The 17,263-nt window shown below is 42.5% G+C and overlaps 1 protein-coding gene across 1 annotated transcript in view; it reads left to right on the top strand.

Annotated features, from left to right (window-relative positions):
• Positions 1-1,144: 1,144 nt before the first annotated feature.
• The window catches only part of IVL (involucrin), a 30,281-nt gene continuing 14,162 nt past the window's right edge, over positions 1,145-17,263 (top strand). Inside the window, exons 1-3 of the mRNA XM_044003228.1 lie at positions 1,145-1,149; positions 7,329-7,584; positions 7,768-7,880. Of these exons, the coding sequence (XP_043859163.1) occupies positions 1,145-1,149; positions 7,329-7,584; positions 7,768-7,880 (374 nt within the window). The remainder of the gene's footprint in view (positions 1,150-7,328; positions 7,585-7,767; positions 7,881-17,263) is intronic.

Raw genomic sequence — 17,263 nt, 5'->3', positions numbered from 1 at the left:
TACAACACCCATTCCTAATAAAAACACTGGAGAGTTTAGGAATAGGGGGAGCTTTCCTTAAAATAATAAATAGTATCTACCTAAAGCCATCAGCAAGTATTATATGCAATGGAGATAAATTAGAGACCTTCCCAATAAGATCAGGAGTGAAACAGGGATGTCCATTATCACCCCTATTATTTAATATTGTCCTAGAAATGTTAGCTTTAGCAATCAGAGAAGAGAAAGGAATTAAAGGAATTAGAGTTCATTCTTTAAAGACCAAGTGAGATTAAAAATTAGCTTTAAATTTTGAGATTTAGTCTTTCTATCTTGCTCGGGGTGGAAATAGAAGTGTAGCAGTCATTCCCAGATCCAATTCCAAGATAGATCGGCAAGGAAGATTTCACCTGCTCCATTTTTTTTCAACTCAAGTTGATTCATTCCTCCTTGTGTAGCTTAGGTGGTTTTCATTGCCATGGGGCTCACTGAATTTGTGCTGGACTTTGTGAGGACCCTGATTGGCTTTTGACCTACTGCAGCTCAGAACTCCTGAACTTAAGTGATCCACCAGCCTCTATCACTCAGTAACAGGGGTGTTCACCATCACACCCAAGAGTTTCATCTTTTTAGATGGCAGTCTTAGTACCAAGCTTGGAATAATCATTGGAAATTGCAGAGGGGAATACTAAGGCTCAATATAAAGAAACTTCCAGAAAAATAGAGATGTTTACTTGTTGTTGTTCAGTCATTTTTCAATTGTGTCTGATTTTCTGTGACCTCGTTTGGGGTTTTCTTGGCAAAAATACTGGAGTGGTTTGCCATTTCCTTCTCCAGCTCATTTGACAGATGAGGAAACTGAGGCAAACAGGGTCAAGTGACTGGACCAGGGCCACACAATTAGTAAGTGTCTGAGGCCTGATTTGAACTTAGGGAGATGTCTTCCTGACTTCAGGGCTAGCACTCTATCCACTGAACCACCCAGCTGCCATGTTTACTTAATAAGTGACTAAGTGGGGACTTAAACTCAAATCTTCTGACACCCGGGTCATCACTCTGAAGCAGTCAGTTCTCCCTTACCAGAGATGTTTAAAAAGAGGCTAGATTACCTCCTGCCTAGGATGCTATAGAGGAGATTCACAAAACAGCTACAGGGATGGGCTAGATGACGTAGGAGTTCCCTCCCAGCACCATGATTCTATTTTTCTAAGATGTTATTCCACCTGGTGCATGTGAGGCAAATACAAGGATGGGGACTTCCCAAATTATTCACATAGATTCCAATTTTAGCCCCAGACAAGCAGGCATAAAGAAATGATGATCCCAAACCAAGCATTTCCTGTATGTGTGATCCTAAACCCATCCCCCTTCTATTCTGTACTAACACAGAAATGTAGGGAGGGGTGAGGGTGGGGGTAGGGGGTGGGGAGGAGGAAGTCCCAGTGTCTAGAACGACCTTGCTCACAAGCCTCTTGAATCTGAAAATCAAAGGATCTGAAATCCTTTGGGCTCTAAGTCCAGGAAAGCAAATAGCACGCTCTTTCATTGCCTTCACTCAAACATCCCTGCCCTGTTCTTCCTCACCCAGGTGATGAAACCCTGTCAATCACACAATGAATCAACAAATAGCCATTAAGGTCCAGACTGGGCACTGTTTGGTGCTGGGAGCACAGAGATAAGAAGTTTACATTCTGTTGGGGGAAGACAATGTGGATGTGGGTATGCATACACATATATACATTATGTACACATGCATGTATAATAATGTATAGTGCATGTATATATGTATATATGTATATATAATGTATTCACACACAGTGCCTGACTTGTAGGAATATACACGTACACATTATACACACATATACAATGTGTGTGTATATATATGTATGTATGAACATACACAAACGCAAACACAATGCCTGGAATACATATACATATACACACACACAATACACATATGCATATGCATATATACACAGATATACTTGCACACACATATGTGTGTATATACATATACACATACATATATATGTATATGTGCTGTTAGGCTAAAATTCTAGCTAGTCTGTCTAAAATATCTAATGAGTGGTCACCAATAAATTATAAGCTTTAGCAAGAGTTAGGCTTTTAAGCATTTATTAAGGAGAATAAGAATTGGTAAAGAGAGAGAGAAAGGCCTACATTCATCTATCTATTAAAGGGAGAGAGAGCATTCCCAGCTCCGCTCTCCGCCAGAGTCCACAGGAAAGAGAGAGAGTCAGAGCGCCAGCTCCCCCCTTCTTCCTCCCACAAGCAAACGTCACTTCCTGACGCCAAAGAAAAGACACATGGTCTGGCCCTCAGAGACCTTCACCTCATGGCAGAGCTTTTCTACAGTAAGTATCCAGCAGGTGGCGTCATTCCAATTGTTACAGTGCATACATGTCACACAGAGGCAGCTGGGTGGTACAGTGGATAGAGCACTGGGCCTCGAGTCAGGAAGACCTCAGTTCAAATCTGCTCTCAGATACTTACTATGTGTGTGATTCTGGGCAAGTGACTTAACCTGTTTGCCTCAGTTTCCTCATCTGTCAAATGGGGATAATAATAGCCCCTATCTTCCAGGGTTGTTGTGAGGATCAGCGGAGAAAGCAATTGCAAAGCCCTTAGCACAGCACCTGGCACATAGTAAATGCTATATAATATTAGCTATTATTATTATTAACAATCAGAAGGGCATTTTAGCTTGACCACAGAGAGCTTAAAGGGAAGTAATGTGTATGAGGGCTGGAAAGAGAAGATGGGGTCAAGCTGTAGGAGGCCTTAAATGCCAAACGTTGAAAGAGCAGTTCCCTTAGAACTGGTGGGGTTAGTGTCTGTGGACCTTTGGGGGTTACTTGCATTCTTCTCAGAAGAAGATACAGCTAGATACATCCCCTGGATCTTCTATCAGTCACCTGGTCTTCTGGTTCTGTATCAGAGGATATTTTTGTCACCTAGGAAGAAACAAAGTGAACTTCATATTGACTATTTACCTGCTAACTTGTAGTGCCTCTTCCCAGGGCAAAGCCCTAGACAAGCTGATGAAGGCATGAAGAAGCCAGAAGAAATGGAGACTCAGTCCTCTGCCTGACTGAGGAGATAGGGTCCTATAGGGAAGCTTACACTGTCCCTCCACTTAGGGAGGCCCCCAGTCTGACGAAAGAGACAAAGTCCTTGCCACAAGAAATCTCTTAGACTGATAATAATAATAATGGCTGGGGAAGCTAGGTGGCGCAGTGGATAGAGCACTGGCCCTGGAGTCAGGAGTACCTGAGTTCAAATCCGGCCTCAGACGCTTAACACTTACTAGCTGTGTGACCCTGGGCAAGTCACTTAACCCCAATTGCCTCACTAAAAAAAAAAATAATAATGGCTAACATGTATATAGGGTTTTGTTGGTTTGAGTTGTTCTTTCAGTTGTGTTTGACTCTTCATGACCCCATCTAGACTTTTCTTGGTAAAGATACTGGAGTAATTTGCCATTTCTTTCTCCAGCTTATTTGACAGAAGAGGAAACTGAGGCAAATAGAGTTAAGTGACTTGACCAGACACTGCTAGTATCTGAAGCCAAATTTGAACTCAGGAAATTATGTCTTCCTGATTTCAGGCCCAGTGCTCTATTGGCTCTGTCCATCTAGCTGTCCCTACTGATTAATCTATCCCACTTAAAAGTAATTGCCTTTGTTAAGTAATACTTCTTGATGGAATCAATCAGAATTGAGTGTAAGCAAGGCCTACATACTTCGAGAATTAATCAAAGCCATTTTGTGGGAGACTTGGTTATGCTCTGACAAATTTCTCCATCAAATTCCAGCTGTAAGGGTCCTGCTAGCTATAACATTCTATGAATCTGAGTGTGAATTTGGAGTAATTTGGCATTTTGACATTGTCTGTCTCTCTTTTCCCCAACACTCAAGAGTAGTTGTATCTTCTTGGGGTCACTGCTGCAAGTGAGACTTGTTTCACTTTGGAAACTCCAAATAAGAGACACTGAATGTCTTATCAGACATGGTGGCTGTGAGGGAAAAATCCATCCTCTTCTCAATAATTCTCAGGAACTCAGCAGCGAGGTGACAAAGGCTTTATTTTCTTCTCATGAGAAGGAGGCACCCTAGTGCGCAGCTAGTGGGTGCCCAGAAAGGAGCCTCGCAGGCCCTGTTTTATACCCTAGTCCCTAATGCAAATGGACCCTCCCCTTTTTCATCAATGGTCCAATTACTCAAGGGTTACAATCTACTTGCAAATACTAGCTAATCAGAACGCAGTATTCCCACCCCTCTTCCTTGTATGGGCATAACCCAGGAGTGGACCTTATACTTCCTTATGTGGACACAACTCTGGAGCGGACCTTATTGAGACCAGGGCTCCTTGAACCATGTGACCTTGCTAACCTGAGAGGGAGGAGGGGATCTGAGACCTTTGTCCTACAAACAGGTCAGGGAGAGTATGACTGACTGTTATATCCACGTTGAAAGGAGACAACTACCCATTTCTCACAGTGACACACATTTATAATCCCAGCTTTTGGGGAGAAGCTGAGGTTGACACATCCCTTGAACTCAGAACTTCTTCTTCTTTTTTTTTTTTTTAGTGAGGCAATTGGGGTTAAGTGACTTGCCCAGGGTCACACAGCTAGTAAGTGTTAAGTGTCTGAGGCCGGATTTGAACTCAGGTACTCCTGAATCCAGGGCTGGTGCTCTATCCACTGCGCCACCTAGCTTCCCCTGGAGAACTATTTTTTTAAATTAAAATTTAAAAATTATAAAGTCAGTTCCTCCCCTCCCTTCCTTCCTTCTCTCTGTATCTCTGTCTCTGTCTCCCTCTCCCTCCCCTCTGTGTCTCTGTCTCTGTGTCTTTCTCTGCTCTCTTTGTCTCTCTGTCTGTCTCTCTCTCTACTCCCCTCTCTTCCTTCTTATTTCCTTCTCTCTGTCTCCCTGTTTCTCTGTCTCTCTCTCACAGACATATTACCTCCCCCTTCCTTTAGCTAGTTAGCTCTCTGCCAGAGAAGCAGCATCTTGACTTAATGGATTCCTTCCTGGGGTAAGGGTCTTGGATAGCATCCCAGACACATTACTAAAGCTGGTTCTCCTAAGGCCATAGAGGAAAATGACTAGAAGAACAGAGGGGCATTGCAACAGCCCCTGCAACAGTAGGAGTAGAAGGCAATACTTCTTTGGTTCCCTGTCTTTGGAGTTATGGAGAATTTATTCTTTGGAGCAGGCTTGGGCTTAGCCATCCATAGCTGCCACCCTCCTACTGCTAAATCCTTCCACCTGGAAAGTGAACCAGTGGCCTCCAGAACCAGGGCTGGGTTAGGATAACAGCAAAGAATGCTTAGAATGTGAATAATGTCTCTCCAGGAGGCTGAGCCTGGGACTGGAAGTTGGAATGCCTTGATCCATCTGCCTTCTTCCTGGTCAGTGATGAGAGTCAGTCATTCAAAACAACATTTATTAACTTCTTCAGAGCCCCTCTCCACGTCCCACCTCCCCCAGTCTGTTTTTTTTTTTTTTCTCATACTCTCATCTACTGGGCACTTCCAGTATAGCTCAAAACCTTTGGCTCTTGTTCCAAAGAAGCTCATTTGACTTTGATGTGCTTAGCCTGTGGGGGATGGGGTGCTGGGGGGAGGAAAAAGAAGGCTTTGTTTTTGCTTTCATAATATAAAATGTTTATAGATTAGGAACTGGAAGGGACCCTAGAGGTTATCTGGTCCTACCTCCTTATTTTACTTTAAAAAAAATTAATTTAAATTAATTTTTTTTTGCGGGGCTATGGGGGTTAAGTGACTTGCCCAGGGTCACACAGCTAGTAAGTGTCAACTGTCTGAGGCTGGATTTGAACTCAGGTACTCCTGAATCCAGGGCCAGTGCTTTATCCACTGTGCCACCTAGCTGCCCCCATCTCCTTATTTTACAAATGAGGAAATCGATACTGCTACTAGGCCTGTATTCCTAAGAGATCATAAAAAGGGAAAAGGACCCGCATGTATGAAAATATTTATAACAGCTCTCTTTGTGGTGGCAAAGAATTGGAAATTGAGGGGATGTCCATCATCTGGGGAGCGGTTGAACAAGTTGTGGTATATGAATGTAATGGAATGTTACTGTGCTGTAAAAAATGATGAGCAGGCAGATTTCAGAAAAACCTGGAAAGACTTAAGTGGACTGATGCTGAGTGAAGTGAGCAGAACCAGGAGAACATTGTACACAGTAACAGCAACATTGTGTGATGATCAACTGTGAATAATTTAGCTCTTTTCAACAATAATCCAAAACAATTCCAAAGAACTCATGATAGAAAAATGCTATTCACACACTGCCTCTGTTTCCTTTGAAAAGGAGTGGGGATAGGAGGAACTGGAGGAATTTGGGAAGGTTTGGCAGGGGGTGACTTTTGAGAGTCCCTTGGACAGCAAGGAGGTCAAATCTGTAAATAATTAAATTCATTCTGGTTAGTCACTGGAAGGTCAAATACTGAAGCTGAAGCCTAAATACTTTGGACAGATATTAGAAGACAAGACTCATTTGAAAAAACCCTGATGTTGGGCAAGACTGAAGGGAAAGAGAAAAGGAAATGGTAGAGGATGAGGTAGATAGCGTCATGGAAACAGTGAACATGAGCTTGGACCGACTTTGAGAGAGTGGAGGAGAGAAGGGCCTGGTGTAATATAGTCGATGGGATCAGAAAGAGCTGGACATGACAACAAAAAGTGGGGGGAATGGTGTGCTTTTCAAAGGGGAAGCACTTATAAGTATAGATGCTCCTGGCTTCTCTTCCCAGTGGCTTTTCTTCATGAGAAACATCAGATTTTCCTCTAGCTAGCAAGGAAAGAAGCATTTATCAAGCACCTACTATGTGCAAGCATTGTGCTAATATTACAACTTACAAATATTATCTCATTTGATCCTCACAGTCTTGGGAATTATCCTGAGGGGCAGGTGCTTTTTTTCACATTTTATTACATTTTATTTATTTATATAAATTTATATAATTTATTTATATAATATATAATATAATATATAACTTATATAATTTATTCACATTTTAGAGGTGAAGAATCAGAGGCAGACAGAGGTTAAATGAGTTGCCCAGGGTCACATGGCCAGTGTGTGAGGCTGGATTTGAACTCAGGTCTTCCTGACTCCAGACCAGGCACTCTATCCACTGTACCACCCAGCTGCCTCTGGGTAATTTGTGCCTGTTTTTGAAAGTTTATCCAGAGACAGAATCCCAAAGTCAGATTCATTGGGTGCTCAGGGAACCCGAGAACAAATGAAGGCTGCCTAACCTTCCACCTGCTAAAATCTCCCTTCTTTTTCTTTCAGGTTCCCTCAAACCACAGATGGTCGATCAATGCCAACAATAATATCAACAAGCCAAGTGTCCCTGGCCAAAATTGTGGCACTCTGGTGTGTGGAGCCTAAGTGTGGGGTGTCCAAGAGCGTGAAGCGTAAGTGCCCAGAGTACCAGATGAACTCCCCAGAGTCCCAAACCAAGACGTCTGTGCCACAGAACACTGGTCACCAGAGTCCTGGGCCTACTAAAAAGGATGACACTGTTCATCAGACCTGTACAACCCAAGTCTGTGAAGCTGGTCCAGCAAGTGTCATACGTCACTTGTGTCATGACAAAGCCAGCAGATAGCTCCAGGAGCTGTATATGTGCCTGGTTCCAACTTTGGTCTTCACAATATAACATGAAGGGCCTGGTACTGCTAGCCTCCTTTTTCCTTCCTCTGACTCCCAACGCTCTTGTTGCTTACAGAGCCTTCTAGAGCTACTGCCTAACTTGGAACTTTTTCTCAAACCCAAGCCCATCCCTAGGAAGGTTCTGGCTGTCACTCTGTCCCACAATGTAGAAAGACTCTTGCTGAACATGTGAGAAGTGAGAATTAAGAGTCATTGCTCTGCCTTAGGGATTTCTAGCCTATCCTGGCCTCTACAAAGACAGATGCCAAAAAAGTGATCAGCTCAAAAAAAAATGTCTCCAGCTCCTCAGGGGACTCCCTCTCATACCTTCCCTTATGATATTAAAAACCCCTTCTTCTCTCAGTCTCCCTTCACTTCCCTCTTCCTGGAGAAAATTGTACAATGAGTCAGGAAAAGTGGTGGGGGTGGGTATCACAGAGTATCTCTGGCCTGGACTAAAAATCTGTCCTACTCAGATGCAATAAAATACTCCAGGTTTTGGGGCAGCTAGGTGGCACAGTGGATAGAGCACCAGCCCTGGATTCAGGAGGACCTGAGTTCAAATCTGGCCTCAGACACTTAACAATTACTAGCTGTATGACCCTGGACAAGTCACTTAACCCCAATTGCCTCACCAAAAAAAAAAAAAAGAGAGAGAGAGAGAGAGAGAAAATACTCCAAGTCTCAAAGGTACTATTAGATAAATGCTTTACTTAAGCTGTGGCACAAAGATAGGTAATGATAGGGCTACCACACACACAGGATTCCATTGTCTTCCACTATGTTCAATAACTCCAGGAGAGGTGGCCTGCCTCGAGGTAGAGATTCATTCCATCAGGTCTGAGGAGCTGGCAGAATAACCCGTATATGTTCCTAGTCATCTCCAGAGAGGCATCCATCCCAGCACCCTTTGCAAGCTGTGCCTCAGATCATTCACTTGAGGGATGGCTTCATTCCTTCATTGGTTAATGGCTTTTAGTATAAATGTGAAGAAACCTGTGGACATTCCCTGAGACTTTAACAATGCTCCTACATTCTCTGAGACCTAACACAAGATGTACTCACTCCTCTTAGCACCCCCCTACCTCCAGGTTGCCTGACTTTCATTGCCAACACCCAAGGGCTTAGACTTTCACACTAATGACCCTGGGAGAGAGCCTCTAATCTCTCATCTTCTGTAGTCTTCCTTTAACATAAATTTTCATTTATTTTTCCCTTAAAAAATGGATATTCTCTTATTTACGTGGTTTTAGCCATGATCTCAATAATCCCTATGATCCCCACTCCTGCCCTTCCCCCTTTCCTCCTAGTAGAACCTCTTTTTGTGCCAAAAAATCACAGTAAAACAAAACAAATCAACATCTCTGGGTCATGTCTGACAACATATCTCTCCTTTTGTACCTATAGTGATCATTATTCTACAGGGAAGAGAGCAGCATTGTCAGTTTTCAACTTCACACTTTCAGGCCCATTTTGACTATAACAAAGGCTACTCTAATTACAACAACAATAACAATGAAAATAATGATGATGGTAATAGCTATAGCATTTATATAGCACCTATGACATGCCAGACATTGTGCTAAGTGCTTTACCAATATTATCTCATTTTGTCCTTGCAATGACCTTGGGAGGTAGATGCTTTCAGTCTCCCATTTTACTGATGAGGAAATTGAGGTTGTGACTCACATAGTGTCACACAGTAAGAGTCTGAGGTTGAATTTGAACTCAGGTCTTCTTAACTTGAGGATTACCTCTTTATCCACTGTAGGAGGTGGAATTTCAGCTGAGTGCTGAAGAAAGTCAGAGAATCTAGGAGGCAGAGATGAGGAGTGAAAGAATTCCAGGCAGAATCAGGGGAAATAAGGATGCTGCAGATTAGACTCTGATAGTTTCTCCAACCCCAGTCTGCTGGTTTGGCCCAGTCTACTCTCTATTCCAGTTTACTTTCATTGGCCCATCCAGAAGTATCACTTCTCATCTAATCTGTACTTCACTGATGCTCCCAGTCTGACCACTTGTCGTTTTTCATGTTCCACCCAGGAATGGCTAGAGCACACGATGTCCTTTTTCCACTCCAGGCTCTTGGGGAAGAACTAGAACCTCGGTGTTACCTTTTCTCCTCCTCTCCATCTTGATGTCATAAATTACTTCTCAGAAGGAAGTTCCTTCTTAGGTCAATGGCCAAGAAGACCTGGGGTACTCCCACATTGCATACATCTGCCAACTCATCAAATCTTCACGGCAGTGCCTGTGGGGAAGGGTACGTGATATTATGTCTCCAACCTGTGTGACCTTGTACATGCTGTCTCCTATGGCCAGAATGTCCCCTCTCTTCAACTCTGCCTCTTGGAATATAATAATAATAATGATGATGATGACGACGATGACGATGGTAATGATGGCAGTTAACATTTATATAGCACTTACTTTGTGCCAAACATTGTGCTAAGTACTTTATAATTATTATCTCATTTTATCCTTACAGCAACCCTAGGAGGTAGATACTATTATTATCCCTATTTTTACAGTTGAGGAAACTAAGGCAAATAGTTGATCGCCACCTCAACAAGAGGTTTTTACAGATCCTCCTTGTTGTTAAAACTCTCTTCCTATTCCAGAAGTCACTTTGTGTTCACTTTGTATATATTTTGTATTTATCTTTTTATAGGTCGTTTTCCCTTAGAGGACTGTGAACTTGGTGAGGGCAGGGACTGTTTTCATTTTTCATGTTTTTTTGTTTGTAGCCTTAGTGACAAGTACGAAGCTTGGAACTCGGAAGGGATCCAGCTTTCGTTGAATAGCATGAGAATTCTGCTGGGACATTACAATTCTTCTGGGGAAAAAAGAGGTGGAGCTATCTTTTCCTTTGTGTCCAGAGAAAAGAAGGGTCCACCCTTCAAGATGCTAAAATTGTTTTAGAAAAAGCAGAAGTTTGTTAAGTTCCTTTTTGGTGACTCCTAGTTCATTTTTCCTTTCTCCAATTGAAATAATTACTATAGAATCATATTATCATAACCATGCTCTAGGGTTAAGTTGTTGTTGTTTCTCAAAGTTGTTGTTGTTCATTCTCAAAGAGGATCATGACATCAGGAGGTGATGTCATGACTTTCAGTGAATTGGATTTAAGTGAGGCAGGGTTGTGCAGTCACCAACCTCACTCTCTCCTCCAGAGCCATCTGGGCCCAGTAGCAAGCTATACATCAGGACAACTAGAGATGTTTGAGGCAATTGGGGTTAAGTGACTTCCTCAGGGTCACACAGCTAGTAAGTATCTGAGATAAGATTTAAATTCAGGTCCTCCTGATGCCAGGGTCAGTGCTCTATCCACTACACCACGTAGCTGCCCCTCTAGGGTTAAATAAGAACTTTAGAGATCACCTAATCCAACTCCTGATACATAATTCCAGTTGACAATATTCTTTTTTTTAAATTAAAAAAAAATTTTTTTAGTTGACAATATTTTTGACAAGGGTTCATCTAGCCAGTACTTCAAGACTACAAATGATGGACAATTCACTATCTCCACCTTCTATCCCCTTCCTCCTCATGATGTAACCTAGGCAATTTTTGTATGGTTCTAATTATTAATTATTCCAATTATTAATAGGGGCAGCTATGTGGTACAGGGGATAGAGAACTGAACAGTCAGGAAGACCTGAGTTTAAATCCAGCAAGTCACTTAACCCCTATTTGTCTCTGTTCCTAAACTATAAAATGAGGATACACTGGGGAAGGAAATGGCAAACTATTCCAGTACCTTTGCCAAGAAAACCTCCATGGACAAGTTCATTGGGTCATGAATAGTTGGACCTAACTTCCTTATGGCAAGAATATGACTGGCTTAGAATCTGAAACATGGTTAGGCCAGCTAGATATAATGGACCATATGGATTTTGGCTGACATACTCACCAATTAGCATGGTCTAGGCTCTAGAGCTGAAGTTCCAAAGCTGAGAGGATTAAGTAATTCCAAGAACATGGCCTCTAGTGGTCTAGTGGTCTAGAGGGTTCAGAGGCAAAGCGGACAGCAAAAGGATAACTGGGGTGACCTAAACATATAAATACTATATCCATGTTCTGTAGTCAGGGTCATAGAAAGTAAGAACCAGAAGAGATCTCAGAAATTATAGCATAAAATGTAGAACTGAACAGGACCATTGTTATTGTTTAGTTGTTTCAGACTCATTGTGACCCCATTTTTTTTTTTTTTTTTTGGCAAGGATACTGGAGGCATTTGCTATTTTCTTCTCCAGCTCATTTGACAGATGAGGGATCTGAGGCAAAGACGGTTAAGTACTTCTCCAGGGTTGCACAGCTACTAAGTGTCGGTTGGCTTTTTTTTTTTCGGGGCAATGAGGGTTAAGTGACTTGCCCAGGGTCACACAGCTATTAAGTGTTAAGTGTCTGAGGCCAGATTTGAACTCAGGTCTTCTTTACTTTGACTCAGTGCTCTATCCACTGAGCCACCCAGCTGCCCCAAAAGGGGACCATAAAGATAATTTAATCCAATGTCTTCATTTGGCAGCTCTGAAATTTGAGGCCTAGAGATGTTAAGTAACTCACCTTAGGTTATAGGTAAAAAAAAAACAGAAAAAAAGGAGCTTTGAACTGAGATGATAGGATCATAGATTTGAAGATGGAAGGGACCTTGGAGGCCACCTAGTTAAATCCCTTGATTATATAGATGAGATTCTCTAATACTAAATTCAGGCTTTATTCCACTGTATCACTCTGCCTCTTCAACGGTTTCATTTTACAGAGAAGAAAACTGAGGCATGTATTCATTAAGTAACTTACCAAGGGTCTCACAGCTGGTTAGTGGGAGAATGGAGGTTAAAGGCTGGGTTTCCTAATTCAAAGAGTCTTCCTATCTTCATCACTCTAACTCCTGCTGATCTACTTTGTGGGTCATCCAACCCATGGGTGTTATGGGCCCGGCCTGACTCAGTCTAGTCCAATAGCTAGGGCTTGGAGTTGGAACAAAATGAGGGACTTACAGACTATAGATCCTTTAACAAAAGGAAATCTACTAAACAATAGCATGGAAAGGATATTCAGCAAAAATACAGCATGGTTTGGGTTGGTTACAGCTCTCTCTAACTACATTTGCCATAGCGGTGTGCCTGGTTAGAAGGTATTTTAGTTCCCGTAATGGCCTGCAGAGTGCTGACTACTTATACACTGGGCTTTTATGACTCAGGTGCGGCAGAAATAACATTGGTGGCACGTAAATTGTTGTTCCATCATATTCAACTCTTCATGACCCCATTGGGGGTTTTCTTGGCAAAGATACTGGGGTGCTTTGCCATTTAATTCTCTAGTTCATTTGATAGATGAGAAAACTAAAGGAAAGAGGATTAGGTGACTTGACCAAGGTCACACAGTTAGTAAGTATCTGAGGTCAGATTTGAACTCATGTTTTCTTGACTCCAGGTGTGCTGCTCTACCCACTGCAGCACCTAGTTGCTCTTGCTTGACTTTATTGCCTTTTTTATTTATTGCCTGATGTGGCAGGTAGTAGCTTTCCAGTCTTACTACCAAGGGTCCTAACAGATTAGTAGTAGACATTGCTTCTACCACAGTGGGTTATTTAATCCTTGCTGTCTCTTCTCCATGGCCCAGGGGGCCAGAGGTTTCCTTGCTTCTTCCTTAACCTCTAGGATCTTCTGATATGATAAAGACAGCAATAAACTAAGAGGTGTTTTAATGTACCAGTCAAGAGTAGGGGAAGGAGTATGGGATAAAGGAGAATGTTGTGATGGAATGAAAGAAATTCAAGGATCACTCCCAGTGAGACTATGTCAGTCAAAGCATCCCTGACTTGAAGTCAGAGGATTTGGATTCAAATAATTCTGCTAATGCATACTACTTCTGACCTTGGCTAAGTCATCTAACAATCCCAGGCCTCAGCTTCCTCTTTTGCAAAATGAGAGGATTAGACATGATCAGGGCTTCTTAAACTTTTTCCACTCTTGACCTCTTTTCACCTGAGAGATTTTTATGTAATACTGGGTATATAGGCATATTAAAATAGGTGTGCAAATCAAACATTTATTACCAAATTTTTCATGATCCCCACATTCAGTTATGTGACCCCGTATGGGGTCATGACACCCAGTTTAAGAAGCTTTGTACTACATAGCCTAATAGAATTAGAAAGCTCTACATCTCTGAGTCTATGATCCTCAGGGACTGGACAAAGGCCCAAACTCTGGACAGAGTCTAGACCTCAGGCCTTGTATGCTTCCACTTCTCTTAGAAAGTTCAAATCCAATACCCCCTCACACCTCCCCACCATGACCTTCATTGTCTCTTACCTGTCCCAACCCAAAGAGAATTATTCCACCAATAGGTGGGTTGAATTTGCTAGGCTGGTTTTCTAGGCTCCACCACACCTGGGATTCCCCTACTGAGCAGAGTTCTTATCTCCCCAAGAGCACAGTTTCTGTAGAAGATTAAAGAAGGCTCAGTAGTAGAACATAGGCCCTTTGAGGTCAGGGACTGTCTTGCTTTTATTTTTGTATAGTGGGCATAGTCCCTGGACCAAAATAGTGGACCCTACAGCTACTGATGACTCAGTAGAGAACATTCTCTCCACCAAAGTCCTTCCCACTGTCAAATGATTCAACATCAGAGACTGGCATGATTTTATCAGTGGAGATGGCATTTAAAAAAATACCTTATAATCTACTCTGCCACTGCATTCCAAGGAGCATGAGAACTTTCCATGTGACTTGCACCTGAAACCTTCCACCTGTGTTGTTGCCCTCATTAATGACAATGGTGAACCCCTCAGGAGCAAAGACTATTTTGGTTTTCCATTGTAAACCCAGAGTTTAGCACCTTGCTTTGAATGTTAAATGCTTAATAAATGCTCGTTTGAATGAATAGTAGTTGACTAATAGATACCTGTTGAATTGAATCTAAGACTCAGGGTTGGGACGGCAGGAAGGATACGACAAACGACAACTGTCTTCAGTTGTCTTTGGCTGTCTTCGAGTATTTGAAGGCCTATGGTGTGGAAGAGGCATTCCATTTGTTGTACTGGGCCCAGTGGACAAAACAAGAAGCCAGAACAGGCAGAAGTTGCAAGGAGGTAGATTTCAGCTTGATATGAAGAAAAGATCCCAGGAAAATAGATCCATCTCCAAGTGGGGCAGGTTACCTGAGGATGCTTCTCATACCTAGAGAGTTTAAGTCACAGTTGGATAATCACTTGTCAGGGATGTGGGAGAGTAGGATTCTGTTGAGGTTTTGGGGGAACCAGGGGCCTTCTAAGGTCCCTTCCATCTCTAGGAGTCTAGGATTCTGACATTTTGGGGTGAACCTTGTGATGGAGCAGAACAGAACACCTTGGACTATGGAATGGGAATGTTTTGGTTTGCTAACTGGCTATATGGAGGGAGGGAGGCGCCTCCTTGGTTCTGAGAGGCTTTGCTTAGCAGGTGTTAAGCCTCAGTCTTCATTATTATTAGTAGTATTAGTATTAGTAGTAGTGGGGCAATGAGGGTTAAGTGACTTATCCAGGGTCACACAGCTAGTAAGTGTCAAGTGTCTGAGGCCAGATTTGAACTCAGGTTCTTCTGCATACAGGGCCAGTGCTTTACCCACTGCTCCACCTAGCTGCCCCCTAAGCCTCAGTCTTCTTACCAAACCTTGCCTTCCCTTGCTATATATTCTGACCTGTTCTCCCTCTTGCTGCTTCCTGTTGAATTCTCCATCTTTTTAGCTAAGTCTGATGAGCAGGGCCTATTTGAGCCTGGGAGATCTGAAAGTCCCTGACATTCCATGGAAAGTGGGGGAGACCAGTCATGCATACTTGTTCAGGCAGACTTCCAAAATAATAGGTAGCCAGGGCAAAGGGCAATTGAATATATAAGTGTTGTAATGTGGATAAAGAATAAAGGAATAGTCAGGCTGAGTCAGGAATGCCTTCCTGAGGGGAGGAAAATTTTGAACTGAATTTGGCAGGATCAGACAGAGGGCAAGTGGGATTATTTCATCAGATGAAAAGGGGAGGGGGGCAGGGAAAACATCTATTAAACACCTACTATGCAGTAGGAACTTGCTAAGCATTTTACAAATATTGTCTCATTTGATTGTCACAACAATCCTGGGAAATGGGTGCTATCGTTATCCTCATTTTATAACTGAGGAAACTGAGGCAGAAAGAGGTTATGTGACTTACCCAGGGTCACACGACTAGTAAGTGTTTGAGACTGGATTTGAACTCAGGTCTTCCTGTTTCCTGGCCCAGCACTCTATCCATTGTACTATCTAAGCTGTTTAGGTAGAAATTCTATTCTTCTCCCCCTGCATAAGGGGATCAAGCTAGGTAGTTGTCCTGGCTCTGTCACTAACCAGCTGTTTGACCTTGGGCTTGAGAGGCAGCATGACTTAGTAGAGAGTCAAAATAAAATAAATGTATGTATGTATGTATTTATGTATTATGCATGTACAGGTCATACATACTTGTTCAGGCAGACTTCCAAAATAATAGGTACCCAGGACAAAGGGCAATATGAATATAAATATTTTAAAAGAGAGTCAAAAAGTCCTGGGTTAAATTCCCACCCTAAGGGGCAGCTAGGTGGCGCAGTAGATAAAGTACCAGCCCTGGATTCAGAAGTACCTGAGTTCAAATCCGGCCTCAGAAACTTGACACTTACTAGCTTTGTGACCCTGGGCAAGTCACTTAACCCCCATTGCTCCACAAAAAACAAACAAAACAAAACAAAACAAAAATTCCCACCCTATCAGTTGTGTGACCTGGAATATGTCCCTTAACCTCTATATACCTCAGTTTCTTTATCTGTAAAGTGAGGAGATTAGATTGAGGGGCTTTCAAGGTCCTTTCCAATTCTAAATCTATGATCCCATGAAATCACTTGTCCTGGTCTTTGTTTTCCACTGTAAAATGTTGGTCAGAAAAGAGGTGGTCTTCGAAATGATGAAGTTATACTTGGTGACTTCTCCCTTCCCCTCTAGTTCCAATAGTCTCCATTAATCTAGGTTGTCTGTATGAATTAGTAAGTGGGGAGAGGGAGGTTTGGAAAGGGAAGGAGGAAGGAAGGAGTTTGAGAGTGAAGACATTGGTTCAGCTGAACCAGAGTTTCAGGAGAGCCTTCAGCAGAGGTGAGATTAGGGGACAGGCAGGAAGGGAAGGGCTTGTTAACAAAAATTAACAAGTATGTACTTGCCTCGGAAAGCCCTGAGCTCACACTTCCCCTTTGTCCACTTCTTTCTTTCCATTTTTGGTTTAGAAAAGAAAGAGCTTCAGTAAAAGGATTTTGCAGCAACAACAGCATACTGGGAACTCATCTTTCTCATGTTCAGTCTCCCATCTTCCTTAAACCAAAACTCAGATCTTAATCTCATCATTATTTGGGCAGTTTAACAGTAAAATCAGCATCTGGATCTTTACAAAGTCCCAGCCTTGGCACTGCCCTACCAAACTCATCTCCTCCAGAAGCCTTGCTCTCAGTATTCTTACTTGTCCTCTCAAGGTTGGTGTTCTTCTATTTAGCTGGTATTCTATAGGTTTCAATCTCTCTGTGCATCCCATCTCT

The sequence above is a fragment of the Dromiciops gliroides genome, chromosome 4 (genome assembly GCF_019393635.1).
Source record: "Dromiciops gliroides isolate mDroGli1 chromosome 4, mDroGli1.pri, whole genome shotgun sequence".
Classification (NCBI taxonomy): domain Eukaryota; kingdom Metazoa; phylum Chordata; class Mammalia; order Microbiotheria; family Microbiotheriidae; genus Dromiciops; species Dromiciops gliroides.
Note: the sequence above shows the minus strand (reverse complement) of the source record. Positions and strands in the feature narration are given on the sequence as shown.